The sequence below is a fragment of the Beta vulgaris genome, chromosome 6, assembly GCF_026745355.1.
Source record: "Beta vulgaris subsp. vulgaris cultivar EL10 chromosome 6, EL10.2, whole genome shotgun sequence".
NCBI classification, from domain to species: Eukaryota; Viridiplantae; Streptophyta; class Magnoliopsida; order Caryophyllales; family Amaranthaceae; genus Beta; species Beta vulgaris.
The window spans coordinates 8,732,972-8,753,989 of record NC_079207.1 but is presented as its reverse complement, the minus strand read 5'-3'; the positions used below and the strand labels follow the sequence as shown (position 1 = coordinate 8,753,989).

At 35.0% G+C, this 21,018-nt stretch overlaps 3 protein-coding genes across 4 annotated transcripts; all 3 read left to right on the top strand.

The window, feature by feature from the left end:
* Positions 1 to 3,650: 3,650 nt before the first annotated feature.
* Positions 3,651 to 6,283, top strand: LOC104895487 (tetraspanin-8). Its single transcript, XM_010682010.4, has 2 exons — positions 3,651 to 4,306; positions 5,874 to 6,283. The coding sequence occupies exons 1-2, from the start codon at positions 3,788 to 3,790 to the stop codon at positions 6,147 to 6,149; spliced, it is 795 nt and encodes a 264-aa protein (XP_010680312.1). The 5' UTR covers positions 3,651 to 3,787; the 3' UTR covers positions 6,150 to 6,283.
* Positions 6,284 to 7,715: 1,432 nt separating this feature from the next.
* LOC104895486 (fumarate hydratase 1, mitochondrial) lies at positions 7,716 to 16,060 on the top strand. Of its 2 annotated transcripts, XM_010682008.4 has the most exons (17): positions 7,716 to 7,954; positions 9,579 to 9,696; positions 9,992 to 10,141; positions 10,254 to 10,364; positions 10,588 to 10,671; positions 11,464 to 11,562; positions 12,593 to 12,643; positions 12,727 to 12,776; positions 13,353 to 13,434; positions 13,540 to 13,634; positions 13,712 to 13,778; positions 13,910 to 13,960; positions 14,212 to 14,307; positions 14,933 to 15,031; positions 15,155 to 15,184; positions 15,285 to 15,350; positions 15,598 to 16,060. In XM_010682008.4, exons 1-17 carry the CDS (start codon positions 7,818 to 7,820, stop codon positions 15,682 to 15,684), a joined length of 1,473 nt encoding a protein of 490 aa, XP_010680310.1. In that variant the 5' UTR covers positions 7,716 to 7,817; the 3' UTR covers positions 15,685 to 16,060. The 2 variants fall into 2 exon arrangements, with proteins under 2 accessions (XP_010680310.1, XP_048501970.1); XM_048646013.2 differs by lacking the exons at positions 7,716 to 7,954; positions 9,579 to 9,696 and having other exon boundaries at positions 10,004 to 10,141; positions 10,563 to 10,671.
* Positions 16,061 to 18,757: 2,697 nt separating this feature from the next.
* LOC104895485 (ubiquitin-like protein 5) lies at positions 18,758 to 20,787 on the top strand. Its single transcript, XM_010682007.4, has 2 exons — positions 18,758 to 19,046; positions 20,535 to 20,787. Exon 1 carries the CDS (start codon positions 18,825 to 18,827, stop codon positions 19,044 to 19,046), a length of 222 nt encoding a protein of 73 aa, XP_010680309.1. The 5' UTR covers positions 18,758 to 18,824; the 3' UTR covers positions 20,535 to 20,787.
* The last annotated feature ends 231 nt before the right edge of the window (positions 20,788 to 21,018 follow it).

Sequence of the window (21,018 nt, the reverse complement as noted above, 5' to 3'; positions counted from 1 at the left end):
GTCCCTAGGATTTCTGCTGAAGGGGATCAGGAACTTGAGCCCTCCTCCAGTTAGCCTAGGAGGCTGAGAATGAGCCGAGTCCCCTTGGCCCTCTCGGTCATTTGCTTTCTTCCTGAGGAACTCCCGAGCGTCATAGCCTTGGCTGAGGCGCTTCTTGTTGTTAAGGAATTCTCGGGCATCTTGGGGTTTCCGACCCGCACCCCCCCTTGGGGATTTAGATATATGGGTTCTGCATGCGACGGGCCGACCCCTGTCGCGCTGATTTTCTTTTCCCGGTGGCTCGGGTCTCTCGCATCGGACCGTGGCCGGCTAGGCTGGGATCCGATTAGAACGAGAGTTGTCCCTCTGGGAGCGGACGACTGTGCGCTCTCTGGGCTCATGCTGATTGAGGGGACGACTTGTTGTGGCTGCCTCTGTCTGGAGCATGGCCATCATGTCCATCATCCCTTTTGGAAAGTTTCCTGGAGCTGAGCCGTGATAAGGGCCAGGTCAGACGCAAAGACGGCTGAGGCTCCACATGCTGAATATGCTGGGATACGACCGAGGGTCCAGAGTTTGGACGGTAGGTGACCTCCGAGCCGGTGAGGGGTCCGCTCGGCCTCCGGTTATGCGCAGGCGAGTGACCTCGCTCCGGCGAGGGTTGGGGGTCCCGATTATGCGCGGGGAGTGGCCTCTTCTCTGGCCGACAGACCTGGTCAGAGGCTTGCTTGCGCGAGTGTTTTTGGTTGGTGCCATTGTCAATTGGCGTTCTGAGCTGAGTAGCTGAGAGTAATCTGAGTGAGTGGTGGCGAAGTAACTTTTTGTACATCCCACAGACGGCGCCAAACTGTTTCTGTCTAGAAATTAAGGGTTTGATTCCTTTGCTTAGGGAATACGGGTCAGATTCGAATGTCCTGAGTCAAAGTCCGTACGCCGGAATCCTGCAAAAGTAATGGTTAGACTGCCCCGGGGGTTGTTCCGGATCGCCTCTCCGACGCTCAAGTCAGTGATCAAGCTTAGAGAGATAAAGTCTAGAGAGAGATGCTCTGGTTTGTTAGGTAAGAATTCAATACCTTCTCATTGATGAGGGGTTGAGTATTTATAGTGCTGGGGATATCCCAACTGTAGGCCAGCTGGAGGCACTGACAGCTGGAAGGCACTATCACAGGTGGGGCCCTCTGGAGGTTTAAGGCTTTATTGGGCTTGATTGTCCCTAGCTGGCTTAACCCAGGAAATAAGCCCAAACACTATACAACCGTTATATTGTACCTTGGTAACGAAGATGTTAAACTCGAATTAGAAAATATCCTATACAACCGTTATATTGTACCTTGGTAACGTACCATTATATTTGGTCCTAGAAGCTTGCATTGTTTGCTAAATTATTGAAACTTCTATTGTTTCCCTAAGGGGAAATGAAGTTTTTAGGAGAATTTGTATTGTTTGCTTTACCTTACAATATCACAATTCTCATTGGTAGTTCCATGTTTTACTTTCATAGTTTTTGGTAATCAATAAATTAAAGTAATTTATTTTGTGAAATTGATATATGTGTATTTTTGTTTATTCTATAGCGTTGTATTAATGATGAAAATCGTTAAACTTAATTTTCCATTAGTTATACACAAGCTAGTGAATGAAGTAAAAACAAATTATTTTAGATACAACATAAAATTGCACAAGATAAACCAAACTATTGCAATCCGCTGCAATTTATATGTCATGCGGGTGTATTGTACAATCGAGGCTATTTTCTTGCTCATTTCTCGTTTATAGAGTACCAAATGAGCAAATTAAATGAACAATGAGTAAAAAAATAATTTTGAATACACGATACACCTGAATATATTGTATAGGTTTTGCAATCCCACTGGTTGCTTTACTTATCTTCTCGCAACATTTCACCACTTGAAGATATTCAACACAATAGTTAACAGCGCCTTTGAAAATATATATCACCACAACTTGCATTGTCCATTTGAGTTTTGACCAACCAATATATATCTAGCCAAGACAAGGCCATTATTATGCAAATCATCATAATTTCAGCTTGGAAGGACGACTCCAAAGTGTGTAATGAAAGCAGCTTGAGATCATCTACCATAGTGATCATGTAGTACTGATAAATATATATATATATGATAAAATATATATATGGAAGAAAAAAGGTTCGTATTATTATTAATTTAAGGGAAAAGCTATATGCAGCCCTAAGGACTATATATAAGAAGCTAAAAATGGAAATAAGTTGCATTAATTAATCATTTATTTCATCGGTTGATGTAAAAATTTTCAATAAATTCACAACTTATTTCCATTTTAAGTAGTGTATTTATGTCTTATATGCAACCCAAGGGCTGCATATAGCATAACCCTTAATTTAAATACATCATATAAAACTTAACTTAGGTAGAACTATGATAACATATCCTAAACTAAATATAATATTAATAAATATTATCTCTAAATAAACACTTGTAAATAAATATGTCTAGGTAAACACTTTTAAATAAATAGATTTAGGAAATGCTCCTAAATCTATCCTAACAATTACCCCTTCTCATCCGGTCGTGGGTCAAGTAGCCAAACAACCCTTCAAGAAAAATGTAGCAATTAAAAAACGGAGAGGAGTAGAATTTATTAATTAGGTGTTGTAGGTATTATGGGAGCTAGCTACTGATTTTGCTTAAGTGTGATGTGAAATTAAGACTTTTACCACAAATATAGATAAGTTTATTAGAGAGTTGTTATATTTAGTCATTTTCTAAAACTATTTTCTTCTATGGCAAGGAGACAAACTAATTATATATGGGGATTCCCCCTAAATCGTAGTCAAATCAATTTTGTGGTTTATGCATGTCAAATCAATTCTTTAGACCTAATCTTCTTGTGAACATTTTTTTTTAATCTATCGATTTGATTAATTGGAGAATCTCGATTAGTGTCACCTTCCTAGTTTTTCTAATTGAAAGTAGATGGGTTTTTCTAAAAAAAAATTCTTTCTATATTTTATCTCAAGTTGCTTCATTTCTAAGCATGCATAAAAAGAGTAGCTAGTAAAGATTGTATAGATTGTATAATGTAGTATATGCATATACTCCATCCGTTTCCTAAAGATTTTCCTTGTTAATGTTCCTACATATACAAGAAGGATCCATTTGTGTGGGGGTATGAGGTGGGTAAAGTAAGAGAGAGAAAGGAGTTAAGATAAATAAACAAATAAAAAATGTTAAGGTATGAGAGTGAAATGGAGTAAATTGAATTAATAATATAATGGCGGACCATATGATAGGGACATGAGAGGGTAAAAGGGGAAAAAAAATTCCAAATAAGGAATAAAGTAAAAAAAAGGGAAGATCTTTTGAGAACGTACTTAAACGGAAAGATGGAATATCTTTAGGAAACGGAGAGAGTATATTCTATCATGAATGACTATTCATAGTAGGGAAAACTATTCTATCTACTTGATGGACTAATTACCCACTAATCAACATAAAATAATTTTTAAAATTACGTGTTACCTGTATTTACTAGGTTGATTAAGAGTGGTTATATGTACCTAACCCTTTATTTGTTTTTTAATCTAACTTATCTAGATGAAGTAAATCAGTAATTAAGTTTGCAATCAACTAAATTAAATAAAGTTGACCATAAAGACTTGAGGTAACCATATAAGCTAAATTACTACAATCAAGGAACCAAGTTATATGGTTTTTGAATATCAAGTATTAATTGCATTAATTTCCAAAGAGGTAGTCTAAACTTTGCACATTATCTACAACATATTTAAGAATTAAGATAGCTAGCCATGTATTTCCTATACTCAAGGGAGAGTATAAGCGTATACATATGCATAAGTGTGATCACATTTCTCTTAGGTATTCCCATCTTTGTGATGGGAATATGGCTTACACATCAACTAAGCACTGAGTGTGAGGTGTTCCTAAATGCACCCATCATCACCCTTGGAACCCTCATCCTCGTCCTATGCCTCGCCGGCGTTTGCTGGGCGGCGCGGCTTAAGGGCCTCCAGCTTTGCTGCCATGGCTATATTATGTTCGTCCTGCTTTCTACTCTCTTAGGCTACACCATATTTGCGCTTGTAGTAAGTGCTAAGGGAGGTGGTGAGCCTTTGGGTTGGAGAGCTTATAAAGAGTATAGGTTGGATAATTACTCTCCTTGGCTTCAAAAGAGGGTTAATAATGCTAAGCATTGGAATGATCTTAAGAATTGTATTGTTAAGAATCAAGTTTGCTCAAAGTTCCAACATAAGTTTGGTGAAGACACTCAGGATCAATTCTTCTCTAGGCGCTTGTCTTCCATCGAGGTACTAGTATTAGTGTATTACTCTCCTCGTCTCATAATTACATGCCACATTTTTAATCTATATACTTAATTCCTCCGTTTTTTATTAGATGTTACACTTTTCAAATCACGGACTCCTAGGTAATTTTTGGAGAGGAGAGAGATAGAGAGAATGAAAAACAAAAGGGTCCCATGTGAACATGTGATAGGAGAGAGATAGAGAGAAGTTATTACCCAAAATAAAAGTGTAACATCTAATTTAAAACTTCCTAAAATAGAAAGTGTAACATCTAAAAAAAACGGAGGAAGTATGATCGTACCGTCTATGTAGGCTCAAGAGTATTGCTTTCTTTTACGCAACTAATACTTAAGGATTGTTTGGCAATCGGTTGTTGGTTGTTGGCTGTTGGCTGGCTGAAAGCTTAGTCTAGTTGTAATGTTTGTCTATTTTTTTTTGGGCCCCTATGGGAGACCCCTTGGTATTAAGAAGAAGGATTCTACTGAACTGACACCTATTGCAGGTCGGCCAGCCCAGCTATATAGGTTAACGTTTGAGAGTAGGAGATATAAGGGAATTCCTACTCCCAAGCACAAGTAGGTAGCTTAGTGGGGTTCAAACTTGTGACCTCCAAGTCACAAGGTGAGTTCCCCACCACCTCCACCAAGCAAGCTTGGTTAAGTTTGTCTATGTAGGCTCAAGAGTATTGCTTTCTTTTACGCAAGTAGTACTTAGTTTAGTTGTAATGTTTGTATCTTACAACCTTGAACTTAAATCCGACTCGCTAAAAACACTTTTGGGGTGAGATTCTCTTATCCTTTCCCCCCACTTCTAAAGAACCTTACGTACGTAGTTGGGTTAGATTAATCTGCAAGAAGTTCCAGTTAATAGAACACTCCTCCTTACCATTCTTTATAAAAATTTAGGCGCAAGAGTGATCTACAATTTATCTTAGGGTCGAATGAAGTCGCTACCTAAGGTTGAAGTATTATCTATTTTATTTAAAGTAATGTTTTGAATTAAGCTGCTTTTTTTTTTTACCACTTGGCTTAGCTTAAACCTATGAAGATAAGGATAAAACTTTGAGTTATAGATCTACTAAAGTATTTAATTTCCTATATTATTAAATTATATAAACGATAGCAGATCTATATTTTTCATTTATGAAACCGATAAATCAAATATCAATGTATATATGTTAAGAGAGGGATTAATATGGAAAAAACTTGATCTACTCAGTAACAGACATTAATAATTAATGGTATACAACTTTTAATCATGTTTTAAGTATCCACATTATTATATATGTACCTTTTAAATGTTGAGTTTTCTTTAATATATTTTTAATGGAATGGAAAAAAATGCATATCAAATTTGTAAAACAGTACCAAACCGAAGCAACGCCCAGGACCAAATACTAGTTATCTAATTATAATGGGTAGTCTACTGTTGTATCAATTTCCGTCTAATATCAAGTCTATCTTAATCATGCATAAAAGTATCTGGATAGTTACATTTGATCAAAACGACGCAAATCGAGATTGATAATTGCCATAACATTTACTAATCACATTTACATTAAACTGGACAGTCTGGTTGTTGCAAACCATCAAATGATTGCAAGTTCAACTACACAAGCCCAACTGAATGGACAAAACCCAAGGATGTCAACTACACCAATACAGACTGCTATAAGTGGGAAAATGATCAAGATGTGCTTTGCTTCGATTGCCAAGCATGCAAGGCAGGTTTAGCTGATGATGTCAAAAGGAATTGGAATAAAGCAGGAATTGTCTGCATTATCTTTGTCATTTTACTCATGCTTTCTTCTTTTCTAGGTTGTAAGGTTATAGAAAATCCGGTTTAATTATGGCCTAATTTGATAATTCGCGATTGGTTGTTGGTTGTTTTATATGGCTGGTTTGACTAGCTGTTTATATTGGTTGTTTATGTTGGTTGTCTGACTATTTTTATTTTATGAACATGTTTGGTTAAATTATCTTTGGTTGTTGGTTGTTACACTACAAAATCACTATTATGGGCATTGATTTTTTTTTTTCCATCCAACTTATACCATAAGGATATATTTGTAATCTTATTATTAAAAAACCAACAGCCAAAAAGAAAAAACTACTCTAAGTAGCTTTAGGCTTTTGGCTGAAAAGCCGGCAAAAAAGCCACAAACCAAACATGATTTTTGGTTGTTTGACCAAACTAAAAAGCTAAAATCCAAAAGCTAAGCAAAAAGTCATTTGCAAAACACCCCCTATATTAATCTGTATGACTATGTCTATTAATTGGACTTTGAGCTTTGTATCATGTAGGTGTCTTATTAAATTGAAGTATTTGTTATGAATGTACAAGCTTATAAAGATTTTCCATTTTGTTTTTTCTATGCAGTGTGAATATCTTTAATCGTTCAAATCTTTAATATATACTATCTTCATTTTCTTAATATTAGGTATTTTAAAACTTTTACATCATCTACACACTTTCCTCTAACTAGTTGTAGCTTGTACATAAGGATAAACATAGTCATATAGGATTTAAGCCCCATTCTTTTAGACTGAGAAAACTCGAATTGAAATGCGATAAACTGAATTGAGCTGAAAATAAGTCTAAAAAAACGGGGGCCTAAAGATTTTTCTCAATGTGTATACTCACAAAATATCAACTTTATTTTTATAATTTTCCCTCATTGATAATTGAAGACATCACTGGTGTGCATCCAACTCTACAGCATGTAGACATAGTAATTAGTAAAGAAAAGAGGGAGTATATACATTGAGAAGAATCTAACTTATATACACATGATTATATTTTTTGTTGCATATTGGTTAGGATTCGTGATCAAATAAAAATCAATTAAAGACGAACGAAATATAATTTATATATGAAATTTTGGTTCATATGCTTTCTCTATTGTCATGATTGTCATTCCCAAAATGTTAATGTACGTGGATGACATTCGACATAAATTTTTTACTGATACAACTATTAACTAATCCCATCCTAGTGAAATTAAGATGATTACATGGTTGTTTGTTGTAGTAATTCATTTGAAACAAAATTTTTGTGTTATATTATCTTATTTGTTACATAATTGTTGTGAAGATATATCTTACATATAAATTTCCTGAGGAAAACTACTTCTTTGTTGAAGGACCAAGGAAAAATATTTTATATAATTGTTTTTCTTAAAAAAAACTCGTTTTCTCATTAATTTCCACCAAAGAGGTAAAAATTCCTATTATTAACCGACCCTTTTTCCATACCCTTATATCGCAGTACCGTACATACGCCAACGTCAAGTATACTCTATTGCCCGTTCTTTTAGACTAAACTGCGCCAAATTTAATTGAACTGAACTCAATTAAAACTATGAAAAACAACTACTAAACAGAACTAAAATGCCCGTTCTTGACTTTTAAAATTAGTAAAAAGGCTATCACATCACAGCTTCCAAAGTTCCTCCCTCGTAAACTTGTATTTTCTCTCTCATCAAGTTTGTCCGCAGTATCCTTTGCACACAACAATGGCGATGTATCTCGCTAATCGTCGGCTCACAACCGGATCGTCGGCTGCACTGCGTTGTGCGTGGTTCAGATTTTACTCCTCCTCGTTTCGCGAGGAACGCGACACTTTCGGCCCTATCCATGTCCCCTCTGACAAGTTCGTCTCTTCTCATACTAATTAATTTTAACCTAAGTTTCGATTTCATTTCATGCGTGATTTTTAACTACCATAGTAGTATTAGTGTTCTGGATTGGTAGTTTTTGAGCTGATGATAATTTATTATACTAGAACTGTTATGATTTAGTTCGTGTTGCGAAATGCAAACTTATGGATGATATGATGAAATTGTTATTTTGAATTTATAGATGTTATTTTAACCTAAGTTTTTAATTTATTTCATGCGTGATTTCTTACTATTATAGTAGTATTACTATTCTGGATTGGTAGTTTATCAGCTGATGATGATTTTATCATACTAGAACTTTTATGATTTAATTCGTGTTGCGAAAATGTGAACTTATGGATAACATAATGAAATTGTTATTTTGAGTTTTTAAATGTTATTTTTTCATTGTAAATCGATGAAACTAGCTTGCTTTAACTAGAGGATGAGTTTGTTAAGAGGAAATGGAATTTACTTTGTTTTTGAAAGATTGAATTCAAATTTAATCAGATCAAATGATTGCAAGATTAATGTAAGTTGGATTATATGAAGACTGCCATTTTTCTTGTGTCGTGATCATACTAGAACTATTATGATTTATGGTAGTTTTTGAACTGATGATTTTATCATACTAGAATCATTATGATTTAATTCGTGTTTCGAAATGCAAACTTATGGATGATATGATGAAATTGTTATTTTGAGTTGTTAGATGTTAATTTTTCATTGTCAGCGGTAGAACTGGCTTGCCCTAGTAACAGGATGAGTTTGTTAAGAGGAAATGTGATTTACTTTGTTTTTGAAAGATTGAATTTCAAATTTAATGAGATTAAATATGTGATTACAAGATTAATGTAAGTTGGATTGAATTAAGACTGCCATTTTTCGAGTGTCGTGATCAGTTTATACAACTTGATTGCTTCACCGTGCATCATGTTTTAGAACGTTGGATTGGGAATTGAGATGTTACCTGAATGTACCACATTTGTCTGCTGATTTTGGTTATGATTGTAGATAAGATGGACCTCTGATACTTGAAAGCCAAGAGCATAAATTAGTGGAACTGTTGTGCCGTCAGATATCTGTCTATTCTGAAAGAGAAGTAGTGAAATTAATGAACAATCTTGTTCTACGGTTGCGAAGGTTTCAAGTGAGCTATTTGTGTTTTGGGATGGAAGGACAAGGAAAACAATGTCTTCTTTTACAGCTTGGGAGAGGATAGGTTATAGCTTAGGAGCATGTGCGTATGCTCTTCTCGCAAGAGCATATTTCTATGGCTTCCTTATTGGCCAAAGCTGAGTCTTTCATTCTCTTAGGCCGAATAATGTGATGCAAGAATGATTCACTACTTCTTGTTTTAATCTACTAAATACTAAATATTGAACCAAAAATCTGATATTTGTAATTGCGATAAATAATTCATTACGGTGATTGCGTAGCTTGTGTGACTGAGCTCAATATATTCAAAGATTAAACTGTCTAGAGTCTTGATTTGAGCCTGCTTATTAGATATATGCATGAACTTCCCAGCTTGAATTGCTTTTCAAAAATTAGCTACTCTACTTCCATCATATTGTATCCTGACCATGTTCTGGCTGTTGTGACGGATTATTCCAGGTTGTGGGGAGCTCAAACTCAGAGATCCCTACAGAATTTTGAAATTGGTGGGGAGCGTGAACGTATGCCTGAGCCTATCGTTCGAGCATTTGGAATTTTAAAGAAATGTGCTGCCAAGGTATATTTTATTCTTGTTTCTTTTTCCACAATGAAATGCGAAACACCATTTGGTAGTTGGTGTTAAGCAAAGATTTCTCATAATTGCATAAGAAATCGCAAAATACATTTCAATTGGTTTTCCTGGTGCAGTCAGCAAACTCATCAAAGGTTAATTTATTAGAATTTAAGAGGTGTCTTTTCTGCAATATGTTGGTGGTAACTTAAAAACCTGAGCTTGTACGATCATGTCTTCCAGCATCTTAAGCTTTTAGACCTAGCTTCTGAACTTAATCTTATTTGATGTATTGCTACAGGTGAATATGGAATACGGCCTTGACCCAACAATAGGAAATGCAGTAATGCAGGCTGCTCAAGAAGTGGCTGAGGGGAAACTAAATGACCATTTCCCTCTTGTAGTATGGCAAACCGGTAGTGGCACACAGAGCAACATGAATGCCAATGAGGTTAGTGTTTGTGCTTCTTGCAAGCTTTATAAGGGACATGTGACAGTTTCATCTATTTCCCCTTTGGATGTACGTGTTATATGTGTTTTGTATATGTTGATAATTAATGCAGGTTATTGCGAATAGGGCAGCTGAGATCCTTGGACATAAGCGTGGTGGAAAGTTTGTGCATCCAAATGACCATGTAAATAGGTCCCAGTCTTCTAATGACACATTCCCAACTGTAAGTGCTTTTCTCTCTTTTAGTGCTTCTTCATTGGTGTAGATATTACATCTGCATTTCTTTGTGAGTCTATTGAAGGATGTGAAGGTTCTTCATTCTTTAAGATGGTCAAAATACCATTTCAAGATTGTTCTGTTTTGACTGAAACAGATAATTTAGTAGGTTCTGCATTGAAAATTTTGTTTTCTTTTGCATCAGTACCGACTTGTCATTTTCTCTCCAGGTGATGCACATTGCAGCAGCTATGGAAATAAATTCACGATTTCTACCAAAGTTGAAGAATTTACATTCTTCACTTCATGCTAAAGTGAGTGACCATATAATTCATATTTAAATTTTTGCAGGGCTTCTCAATATAATCGTCGTAGTTCTTTAGAGTTCTATTTTATCATTCCCTTTGTAATCCATTCTTTAGAACAAGTGTCTTAAGTATGCACAAAAATATCCAGCATCCTTCCCTCTCTCCCCCTCCCTTGTATATGAAAATTTGCAACAGCACACACAGACATGCATAGCTCAATCTACATGGAAATAGGTAGAACTGTAGTTTAACTTGCAAGCTCCTGTTTTTCCCTCTTTCCATCTCTACACTCAGAAGAGCTCTTTGTAGAGCCTAGTTGCCCATTTGGTATACGAGGAAATGGAGAAGTTAGAGCGGTGCAATCCTTGGGTTTTTATACGGGTGCTGAATATCCATACGCATCTTAATGATACCAGTTTAGGTAGTAGAACTAAAGAGTTGCCAGCTAGGAGAATCACAGGTGTCGAACCACAATTTTGGCTCCTTAGAAGCAAGTCTTTGTAACTCACATTGAAGTAGAAAGATAAGCTTTGAAATTGCACTGAACAACTTTGTCAGGATAATTTCATTCATACTGTGCCTGAATATTTGTGTTGGGGGAAAGGGAGGTGGGAATTAATGACTTTATTACTCCTATTATACGAAAGGCATGGAACTATGCAAGTAGCGGCTAGCATTCACAGATTTGCACAAGCATTTTTGTCTGCATGATTTTTACTAATGTTGTGTTAAGTGTACATTTTTTTTCTTTTGCTATTTTATGGTGTAATTAATACTTCTCTTACTTCCTTTTATTAGTCTGTTGAATTTAAAGATATAATTAAGATTGGACGTACACATACGCAAGATGCTACACCTTTGACACTTGGTCAAGAGTTCAGCGGCTATTCTACACAAGTGAGTTATTTGCTTCTAATATCCTTTTTGTTTGAACCCCCCTCCCCCCTCTCCCTCTGAATTCTGACCCTCTCCCCGCTGCCCCCAAAAAGAGAACAGGGTGTAAACTTTAGATTTTCAGGATACTTCCCATCTGTGAGTGAGTAAAACTTTTTGGTCCAACGTCTAATGTCATGATCATCTGAAAAGAAATATTTAGTTTTCCCCTAATGTGGTGGCTTACTACCATGCCATAAACCATCCTGGGGATCATGACTTCTTAATCAATGTCTGCGACTCTGCCGGCTCTTGAATCTTGATTTATCTAAAATTACACTCAATGACACAAAGATTGACTCAACCAAAAACATTTGGCATGAGCTTGGCACACTAAGAAAAACATCTCAAACTTGGCAACTTTAGACAATTATTAGCACAAGGCACCTATATTTGCATTCCCAACTATTTTAAACACATTCAAAAATCAAACAGTCAATAAACAATATACAAAATAAGAAACCCCAAAACTTCGACTTTTTTTAATGTTTTTTTGAATGTTTAAACGTGTCCGGCAATAGCAAAAAAAAATATATTGATTTTCTTCTATGTTGTTTAAAAAAGAAATAAAATTCATTTTGCACTAGAATCAAACTTAATCACCGGATACCCTCCATGTAGGGTCGGGTGAAGCTCGATTTTTTTTACTTCACGCAATTTGTCTCTCAACCAAAAAATATCGCACAAGCAACTTGCAATCGTACGTGGGCTATATGTCCATAATTACTTGATTAGTGAAAAATGGGAGATTCTTTTTCTTTTAGTAGTATATAGGAAAATGGTTGATTAAATATGCAAAAATACTTGCTTTATGCTAACAGTTGTCAAGTTGAACTGATTTATTAGTGTGTCAAGTTCGTGTTAATGGTTGTAGTTGGGACAAATTTTGTGTGAGTGAATCTAATTTTCCCTAAATTATATGAATTCGAAAATCTGTCTTTAATTTGATCCCTCGGCTTATTTATTCTGCTCTAACTTTGTGTTATGGTTGCAGGTCAAGTATGGAATTGACAGAGTTGTATGCTCCCTGCCTCGAATGTATCAGGTAGAAGCACTCAGCTAATTTTTTTTTTCCTTTCTAACACTATTCCATCTGTTTCCCACTCTTGAATTATGTTCTTGTTGCAGCTTGCACAAGGAGGCACTGCTGTAGGGACTGGATTAAACACAAAGAAAGGGTGTGTGACACTCTCAGTATCTGATGTCGTTTATTGTTAAATAGTGATCAAGTAGGATCATCAGCTCTGAGCTGTTTTTTGTTTTGTATGGACCTTGGTGCTTTCACTTGCCAAATGTCAAAGCTTATAGAATGTTGGGAGCAGTTGGTCTCCTGTAATGTGTTGTATGTCATACTGATTGTCTTGAAGGTTTATTAAAGTAAATTCGATGATAACATGACTTGTGTTTGAGAGAATAATGGGTTTACATCTATCATATACACTGACTGCTTACTCATTTATTATCACAAGGCATGTTCCATTGGTTGCTTGGAAAGAGGGGGTCTAAAGAAAGTATTTTCTGAGACAAAAATGGGTTGATTTCTATATAGTGAAGACATTTTCTTTGCCACAGCATTACCACAAATTATACTGAGGTTTTGTGTAGCTAGATACAGAGTGTTTGTCGGATAAGTGTCATACAGCTTTTAGATTATGTCTCATCTAAATGGCTTCTATAGTATGTTTTCCAATGTGTATTTAGACTGATGTGATAATTTGCTATAACACCTTGATCTTCCTATGAATATCCTACAGGTTTGATGTCAAGATTGCTGAAGCAGTTGCTGAAGAGACTAACTTACCTTTTGTAACTGCTGAAAACAAATTTGAAGCATTGGTTAGTATTGATGCCTCTGAATGACTTTCTTTTTGTACTCACTGTGCTTGCTGGGTAAGTTAGCACCATATAGTTGTTTCCTCTGATTTGATGTGTTTTTGTTAGGCTGCACATGATGCTTTTGTTGAAACAAGTGGTGCTCTGAATACTGTGGCTGCTTCTTTAATGAAGATTGCCAATGATATACGATTTTTAGGAAGGTGTGATTGCTTGAACAATAGACCGGTTTTTTTTATTTCAAGACAAATCTGTTTTGCTCATTTTTCTCTTCTTGTAGTGGTCCACGATGTGGTCTTGGTGAACTCACTCTTCCAGAAAATGAACCAGGGAGCAGTATCATGCCTGTAATGTCCTTGTTCATCTGTGTTCCTCCTTTATATCCTTTTCTCCTCCCTCCATTTCTTATGTAGATGAATTCTTATTATTCTGGCCTCAATTAGTAGTTAAATCTGAAAATCTACTTTATCTGTTCCAGGGGAAGGTTAATCCCACACAGTGCGAGGCTTTGACTATGGTCTGTGCTCAGGTAAAGCTAACATGTTGCATTGTGTTTTATAGAATCGTTCTAGAGGGAATATGATTTTGGCTTTTATGGCATGTTGTTATATCATGGTTTTCTTGCATGATCCAATTCTGCAAATCTTTCACAGTACTTTGCTATAGATATGCTTTTTATATCGTACTTTTAGGTAGGACTGCTTCAAATATTTCAAGGGAAATGAACGTTCCCATTGGCCGAGACATTGTCATTGATCTTTTAATTGCTTACACTGGCAGGTAATGGGAAACAATGTAGCAGTTACTGTTGGAGGCTCAAATGGTCACTTTGAGCTAAATGTTTACAAGCCCCTCATGGCAAATGCTCTCCTACATGTACGTATTGTGATTCTCTCTTGATCATATGCAATGTCATTAACACCAACTTTTTGAGCTGAAGTAATATGCAAATTTTGATTATTCTTTCTTCCTTATGTTTGGTAAATTATATCTGATTTCTCATTTCTTGGTAGATATATTCATAACTCATTGTTAAGCTGAATTTGGTAGTTAAGAAAAAAAACTCTCATATAATTATGAAGCATTGCTGAAAACCAACGGATCAAGTATTTGAGCTTCCATCAGATATTCCAATTCACCCTGTACTGTGTTCATTGCCTGGACATGATAGGGTGGATCACGTCAATATAGTGCATAGATAAATTAACATCAACGTTACACTAATGTCTTTAAAGAGGCTCCTACTCTAAGCTTCTTTTGCTTTTCCTTTATTTTTGTTTTTTGTGTGTGGGGGTGGTGGGGGGAGGGGGAGGAGTTAAGGTGCATGCAACTATGACAAGAGTGGTAGTTTCTAATTGATTCTGGATTTGGTATGTAACAACATTACCAGGAATCAAGTATTGTTTGAACTGATTCTGACTATTGTGTTAGAATCTTGTATACCTCCTGCTCTATTATTTTTGCAGTATTCATTCCTTTTTTTTTCCACTTTTGCTTTTAGTCATTGAGATTACTGGCGGATGCATCTGCTTCTTTCGAAAAGAATTGCGTTAGGGGAATTGAAGCCAACAGGGAGAGAATTTCAAAGTTGCTAAATGAGGCGAGTGCATAATAGTACCTTATGTTGCAGTTATTTATTCTCTGACATATCTTTGGACTACAAGCTTAACTGATAATTTTCCTTTCCTTTTGCTTCTTGATATGTGGCCATCTATACTTGCAGTCACTTATGCTTGTGACAGCTTTAAACCCTGTAAGTTATTGTTGACCCCTTCACTAATCATTCTTATGGTTTCATATGCACTGCTTCACTGCTTCCTGTACTGACTAGATCTGTTATGCTAATCTCTCAGAAAATTGGTTATGACAATGCCGCTGCAGTTGCCAAGAAAGCGCACAAAGAAGGAACTACATTGAAGGTGATAATCGTTTTTGTATAGTTATTTTCTACGGATCAGATTTCTTAATTTATATTCTTATGCGTGCGTGAAGATATCGCTTTTGCTTAAAATAATTCAAGTGCTGATGTGCAAAAAGTCGAGTTTACAATTAAATCATGTGCTAAATAAGCGCCAGAGGATGATTATTTTTGCAGTTTTAGTTTTGCGCCTTATTTTTCACAGTCCAATAATTGAAACGAGATGATAAAGGGTTGAATGGTTGCAGGATGCTGCATTGAAGCTCGGAGTTCTTACAGAGGAAGAGTTTCACCAGTATGTGTTGCCTGAGAAAATGATTGGTCCCTCTGATTAGTATTACTTGCTGAAGATTATGATTGACTGAAGCTGAAACAGCTTCATTTACCCCATTTTTTTGTGTTCCGGCGCCAATTTCGAGTTGGATTAGGAAATTATAATCCAACAACAATATTCATTGTGCATGTTACATTATTGAGGCTTTTAGCTTTCTTGCTGAGGTCTCTGGTTTAGTTGGTTTGTTATATTACGCATAAATTAGTGTTTTTTTTTATAAGAAAGCCATGAGGCACAAGTTAGTATCGGAACTTTACAATAAAGCGGAAAGCCTCTTCATTTTTTAAAGCAATAACAGTGAGAAATACATGATGATTTCTTTACCAAACAAAAACTATTTTGTTATAGTAGGATATGAATTTCTTATCCATTTATAATTCGAAATTCACCAACATATAAGACAATCTAATTGTAGTAGAATATGAACGAATTGCCTATAGTCTACCGTTTGTAGACATATCAGGCAATCAGGTCAAAGGTACATTACCTCTACCAATTTTCTCAGATATATACTCGTTATTAGCAGTTACAAAAAATTTGGTGAGAGTGAGAGATAGTTCAGTTGGTTAGAGCTTTTTTCCTAATTTTAGGAGATCTTGGGATCGATTTTTATTTTTGCTTTTATGGCTCTTTAAACACCATTGGTTTGGACAGGAAAACAAAGAAAAAGGAATGCGGAAATGAACATATATGCCCTTAATTATTATGAGTAGGTTGAATTTGCCTAAAAGGTTTTACCATAATAGAAAATGATGCAATAAGAAAGAAATACCCAAAAAAAAAAGGGGGTGCAACTTATAAAACGGATGAAGTATTTGGAAATTTATCTAGACTTTAGTTTTAGGTCCTGATTGACAATTAGCGGATAGTTGTTAGTTGATAGCTGATTATATTAGCTTATTTGATTAGCTGATTATATTAAATGATTGTATTAGTTGTTTGTATAAAGTTGTTTGGTATATAATCGATAACTTATTGTTAGTTGATTGTGTAAAATAACCAATAAGGATTAAGGATATTGGCTTAATATGGTAGGTTTAGGGATGACTATGTAAAGGTAGTAATTGTTGAGAATTTTAGGACATAAATGTAATTCTTTCATTCTCAAACCTCTATTATCAAAAAGCTCATTTCTCGAACTTTTTCAAAAAGAGCTTTTTGATCTCAAAAAGCTATTTCAAACCTCTTTTTATCAAACATCCAAATTAGTGGACTGACTAGTCAAATCCTCTAATATTACCTCAAACCTCTAATTTTACCACTAACCTTTCCTTAACAATTTCTTTTTATCTATATGAGCCACGAAAGCAGTACAAAGAAAGAAAGGAAATATTCAAACTTGTGACCTATTGTTCACAATATCTCAATCTTAGCCAATAGGCGAATATATCCCTGATAACTTGGTGGCGAGTTGGTTGTCCTTGCAAGCCTATAGAGCATTACACATATGACACTAGAATTTTTTGCACGCGATGCGTGTTGGAATTTTTTTTCGAACAGAAACTCGATTTTCCTCAGCATAAGAGTCAAAATTTGAACATTAGACATACGAAGTATAATTGTTTTTAGTTGCAAAATTTGATTGGTTTAGTTTCTGTCACTTAAGTCTCTCACCATTCTTTTTTTTTTTGTTTTTTTTTTTACTTTTCAAAGTTAAATTCTATGAACAAAATAGAAATTTTATTGCATTTATTTATGATTTCTAATATTATAATTTTTTAGTTGATTTTTGAATTAAGTACAGTACTTCATAAAGTGTAAAGAAAGTAGACACTTTAATTTCAAGTCAATTTTTTCATAGGCTGTAGTTTGTAAGTGAATTTTTAAGTTTTTGCAAAGTTTTCTCATTTTAGTAATTTGCATAATGTAAATTATACAATTTTATGATTTTAGTTTACTTGTGAGTGATTGTTATAGTTATATTTTTGATATTTTTTGTTTGAAGCCCCTTTGATTTATAAGTGAATTTGTAATTTAGAATGGGAATGAGGTAACATAGTCTCTTCATTCAGAGACACTATAGCTGCCCCTTTCCCTTATATAATAGAGATATGTTGTACTTTAATTCTTGAATGATATTTTACATAAACCTTTTTACCTTGATAATTAATCGCTATTATATAATAGAAAAAATAGGTCTAAATATATGTAAAAGTTTCATTATATATAGAAAACACTATAAAAAAAGTAAATAATTTTTTCCTTGTCTAACTTCTAAATTCTGATTTCACTACAAATACACCTCTATATTTTTAATCATGACCCACCATTAATTGCGAATGTTCTTGAGAATAGTGATTTGTAAGTAAATTTTTGTAAATGTTTTTGTATGTATTGACGTTCTAGGTTATTAGCTAGTTTTAGTTTGTATGTTAATTTTACGTTTTAATAAAGTTTCCTGATTATTTGAGTGATTTGTGTGATTTTTATAACGTGATTTTCTCAATTGTATGGGTGAATTGTAAAATTTCTTCTTTTAAGTGATTTGTGAGTGAGTTGTAAATTTATTTTTGGTAGTTTTATTTGAGTTTCAATTTTGATTTTGACATTCCTTTTGTAATTTAGAAAGAGAAATGAGGCAAAATAGACGTTTCAAAAGAGGACGTCATTGCTCCCCTTACCTTATAGTAGTATAATAGAGATAAAATATACTCCCTCCGTCCCATAATATAAGTCCTGATTCTGTTTTTACGCGGGAATTAAGGTAAAGTGGAATCTTCTTTTATTTGAATAAAAATAATCATTTTTATTGGGAAACACTTGCATTGTGTTTTTCTTTTTAATAAAAAATAAAAACTGACATTAATGTTGTATGGTTTAATGTGTAGAGTAGTTCAATGGGGTAAAAGATTCCATTTTGTCATTAATGATGGTGCATTGAAAGCTGAAATTATGAGGACATTTTGGGAATTATATTATTTTCATGAGGATATTTTGGGCATAATTATTGATTGAAAATAGAAATAAGACTTATATTTTGGGACACCTTATAAGGAAAGGGGACTTATATTATGGGACGGAGGGAGTAGAATATCTGAATGAGCAGAAAATTCTAGAATATTGTTTCTGTACGCTATCTTACTTCTTATTCCAGACACATCCTCATTTTCTCTCTCTTTCTCAACAAGAAAAAAAGGAAGGATGATTGAGGTAGTGTTGAACGACAGATTAGGGAAGAAAGTACGCGTAAAATGCAACGAAGATGACACCATTGGCGACCTAAAGAAGCTTGTTGCTGCTCAAACTGGTACTCGTTCTGATAAAATTCGAATTCAAAAGTGGTACAACATTTACAAGGATCACATCACTCTTCGAGACTACGAGATTCATGATGGCATGGGCCTCGAACTTTACTACAATTGAGTAAGTTTCATGCATCTTTTTCGCAGAACAACTGTTGATTCTTTTTATGAACTTCGATTAGTAGAATTTCGCGGCTAGAAAGTAGAAATAGTTAATTGTAATTGCGGAATTTTGTGTTTGAAACTATGGATTTTTTTGTTATGGTTGATTAATTGTATAATTGCGGAAATTTGCGTTTGAAACTATGGATTTTCTGTTTTTATTTTGTGTTTGATGAACTGTAATTGCGGAATTTTGCGTTTGAAACTATGGATTTTTCTGTTTTTAATTTGTGGTTGATGAATTGTAATCTAGAAATTTGAGTTGGTTTTTGATGAACAAACTAAGGTTTAGGTCGCGAACTTTATTTAGTTAGTTAAATTGATTACTCAAGTACTTGAGATTGAATAGGAGTAAGAAAACGCTGAAAGATGCTAAAACCTAATTCTGTCTCCACCTCAAATTCGGGTGCTTGTGACGGAGAATTGAGGATTTTGTGTTTTTGACGAAGATATGCTTGTGATAGAATATAAATCCAATCTTTGGGATCGATCATTAGCTTAAGCTTTTGGCTGAGTTGGTCCCTTGGCATGAAACTGGAGCCAGAGTCACAGGTTCAAATCTAATCTACGTCTCCTTCCCAAAATAGAATCTTTAGCACTGGGTATGAAGGGTTCTGTGTTGCATCCGTACTTCAAGCCCAATGGCTGAGGGGGCATGATAGAATTCTGGTTATCAAGTGATTGAACAACCAGGAGCAATTTACTTACAATACATCTTTGACATATAAAACCAATCTTTGGACTCTTAGACATTAGCTTAAGCTTTTAGTTGAGTTTGGTTGAGTTATTCCTTTAACTGCATGATGAATTGTGGCTCACAACCTTGGGGGTGGTTTTATTGGTTTGTGAGTAATGGAACTGTGTAGGAACCACTCCTGAATCATCTTCTAAAGCCTAATTGTGTCTCCGCCTCAAATTCGGGTGTTTGCGATGATGATTTGAGATTCTATGTTTCTGATGAATGCATGAAGCTGCTCCAGTTGTGCCCTTCCTTGAATGATGTAGAATCTTTTTCAAAATCGTTAATTGTTGCCCAATCGTTAATGTTAAAGAAATCAATTGTGCTTTATTGTGGTTCCTCGTTTTTGCTCTCCTTGAAAGCGTGCTACATATTTGCCTCTGCCCACTATTTGTCGCGTCCTTTGCTTCTACGGTCCAATATTTGCAATTAATTAGCAGGATATTATCTGGGCATGAGTGGCTTGAGGTGGCATTTTATGGTGTGCTTGCTCTAACTTTTTTAAGCAGTGGTGTAAGCTGAACCTCAGTTTCATTTAGTTTCCTACCAAACTACTTCTAATAGAGGTTTGAGATTGAAATATGAAAATGAAAGTAAATTAAAGACATTAGTAATGGATTTAATAATGAATTAGGATTGTGTTCTCTATGTTGCTGTCAAGATGGCGCTAATAGGTGACATTCTTATCTTTTGATATTTGTCATGCAGGCTTACGGAGCTGCTAAGCATGGACGTACAGCTTTACTAATTGTTGTGTGAGCAAATAAATTGCCAAACCTTTTACGACTGAAATGTGTTTTAAGACTTGTGATTGTCTAAATCATGTAATGTAATCATTCTGTGCTCGCTACTATAGCTTTTTTTTTTTTGCTTTCCACTCTAATAAGGAGTATACTTGCTTATATACAAGATATATTGATGCTGTGAATTTTATTTCTGTAACCTATGTCAATTGCTGTTATATATGAGTGTCTTGTCCTGTTTTACAAATGTATACTGCAAAGATTAGACCTTTGCATTTTGTTGGATGAGTTCTGGAAAGACCGGATGGGAAAGCAGGATATGTTACGGAACGAAGTAGTCTAAAATAGATAATTATCGGGTATGTCTAGTTTGCAATATGACGAATATATGAGGAATGAAAACAGAACATCAGTGGTATGCTATACTAGTTTCCCCACATCTACGAGTA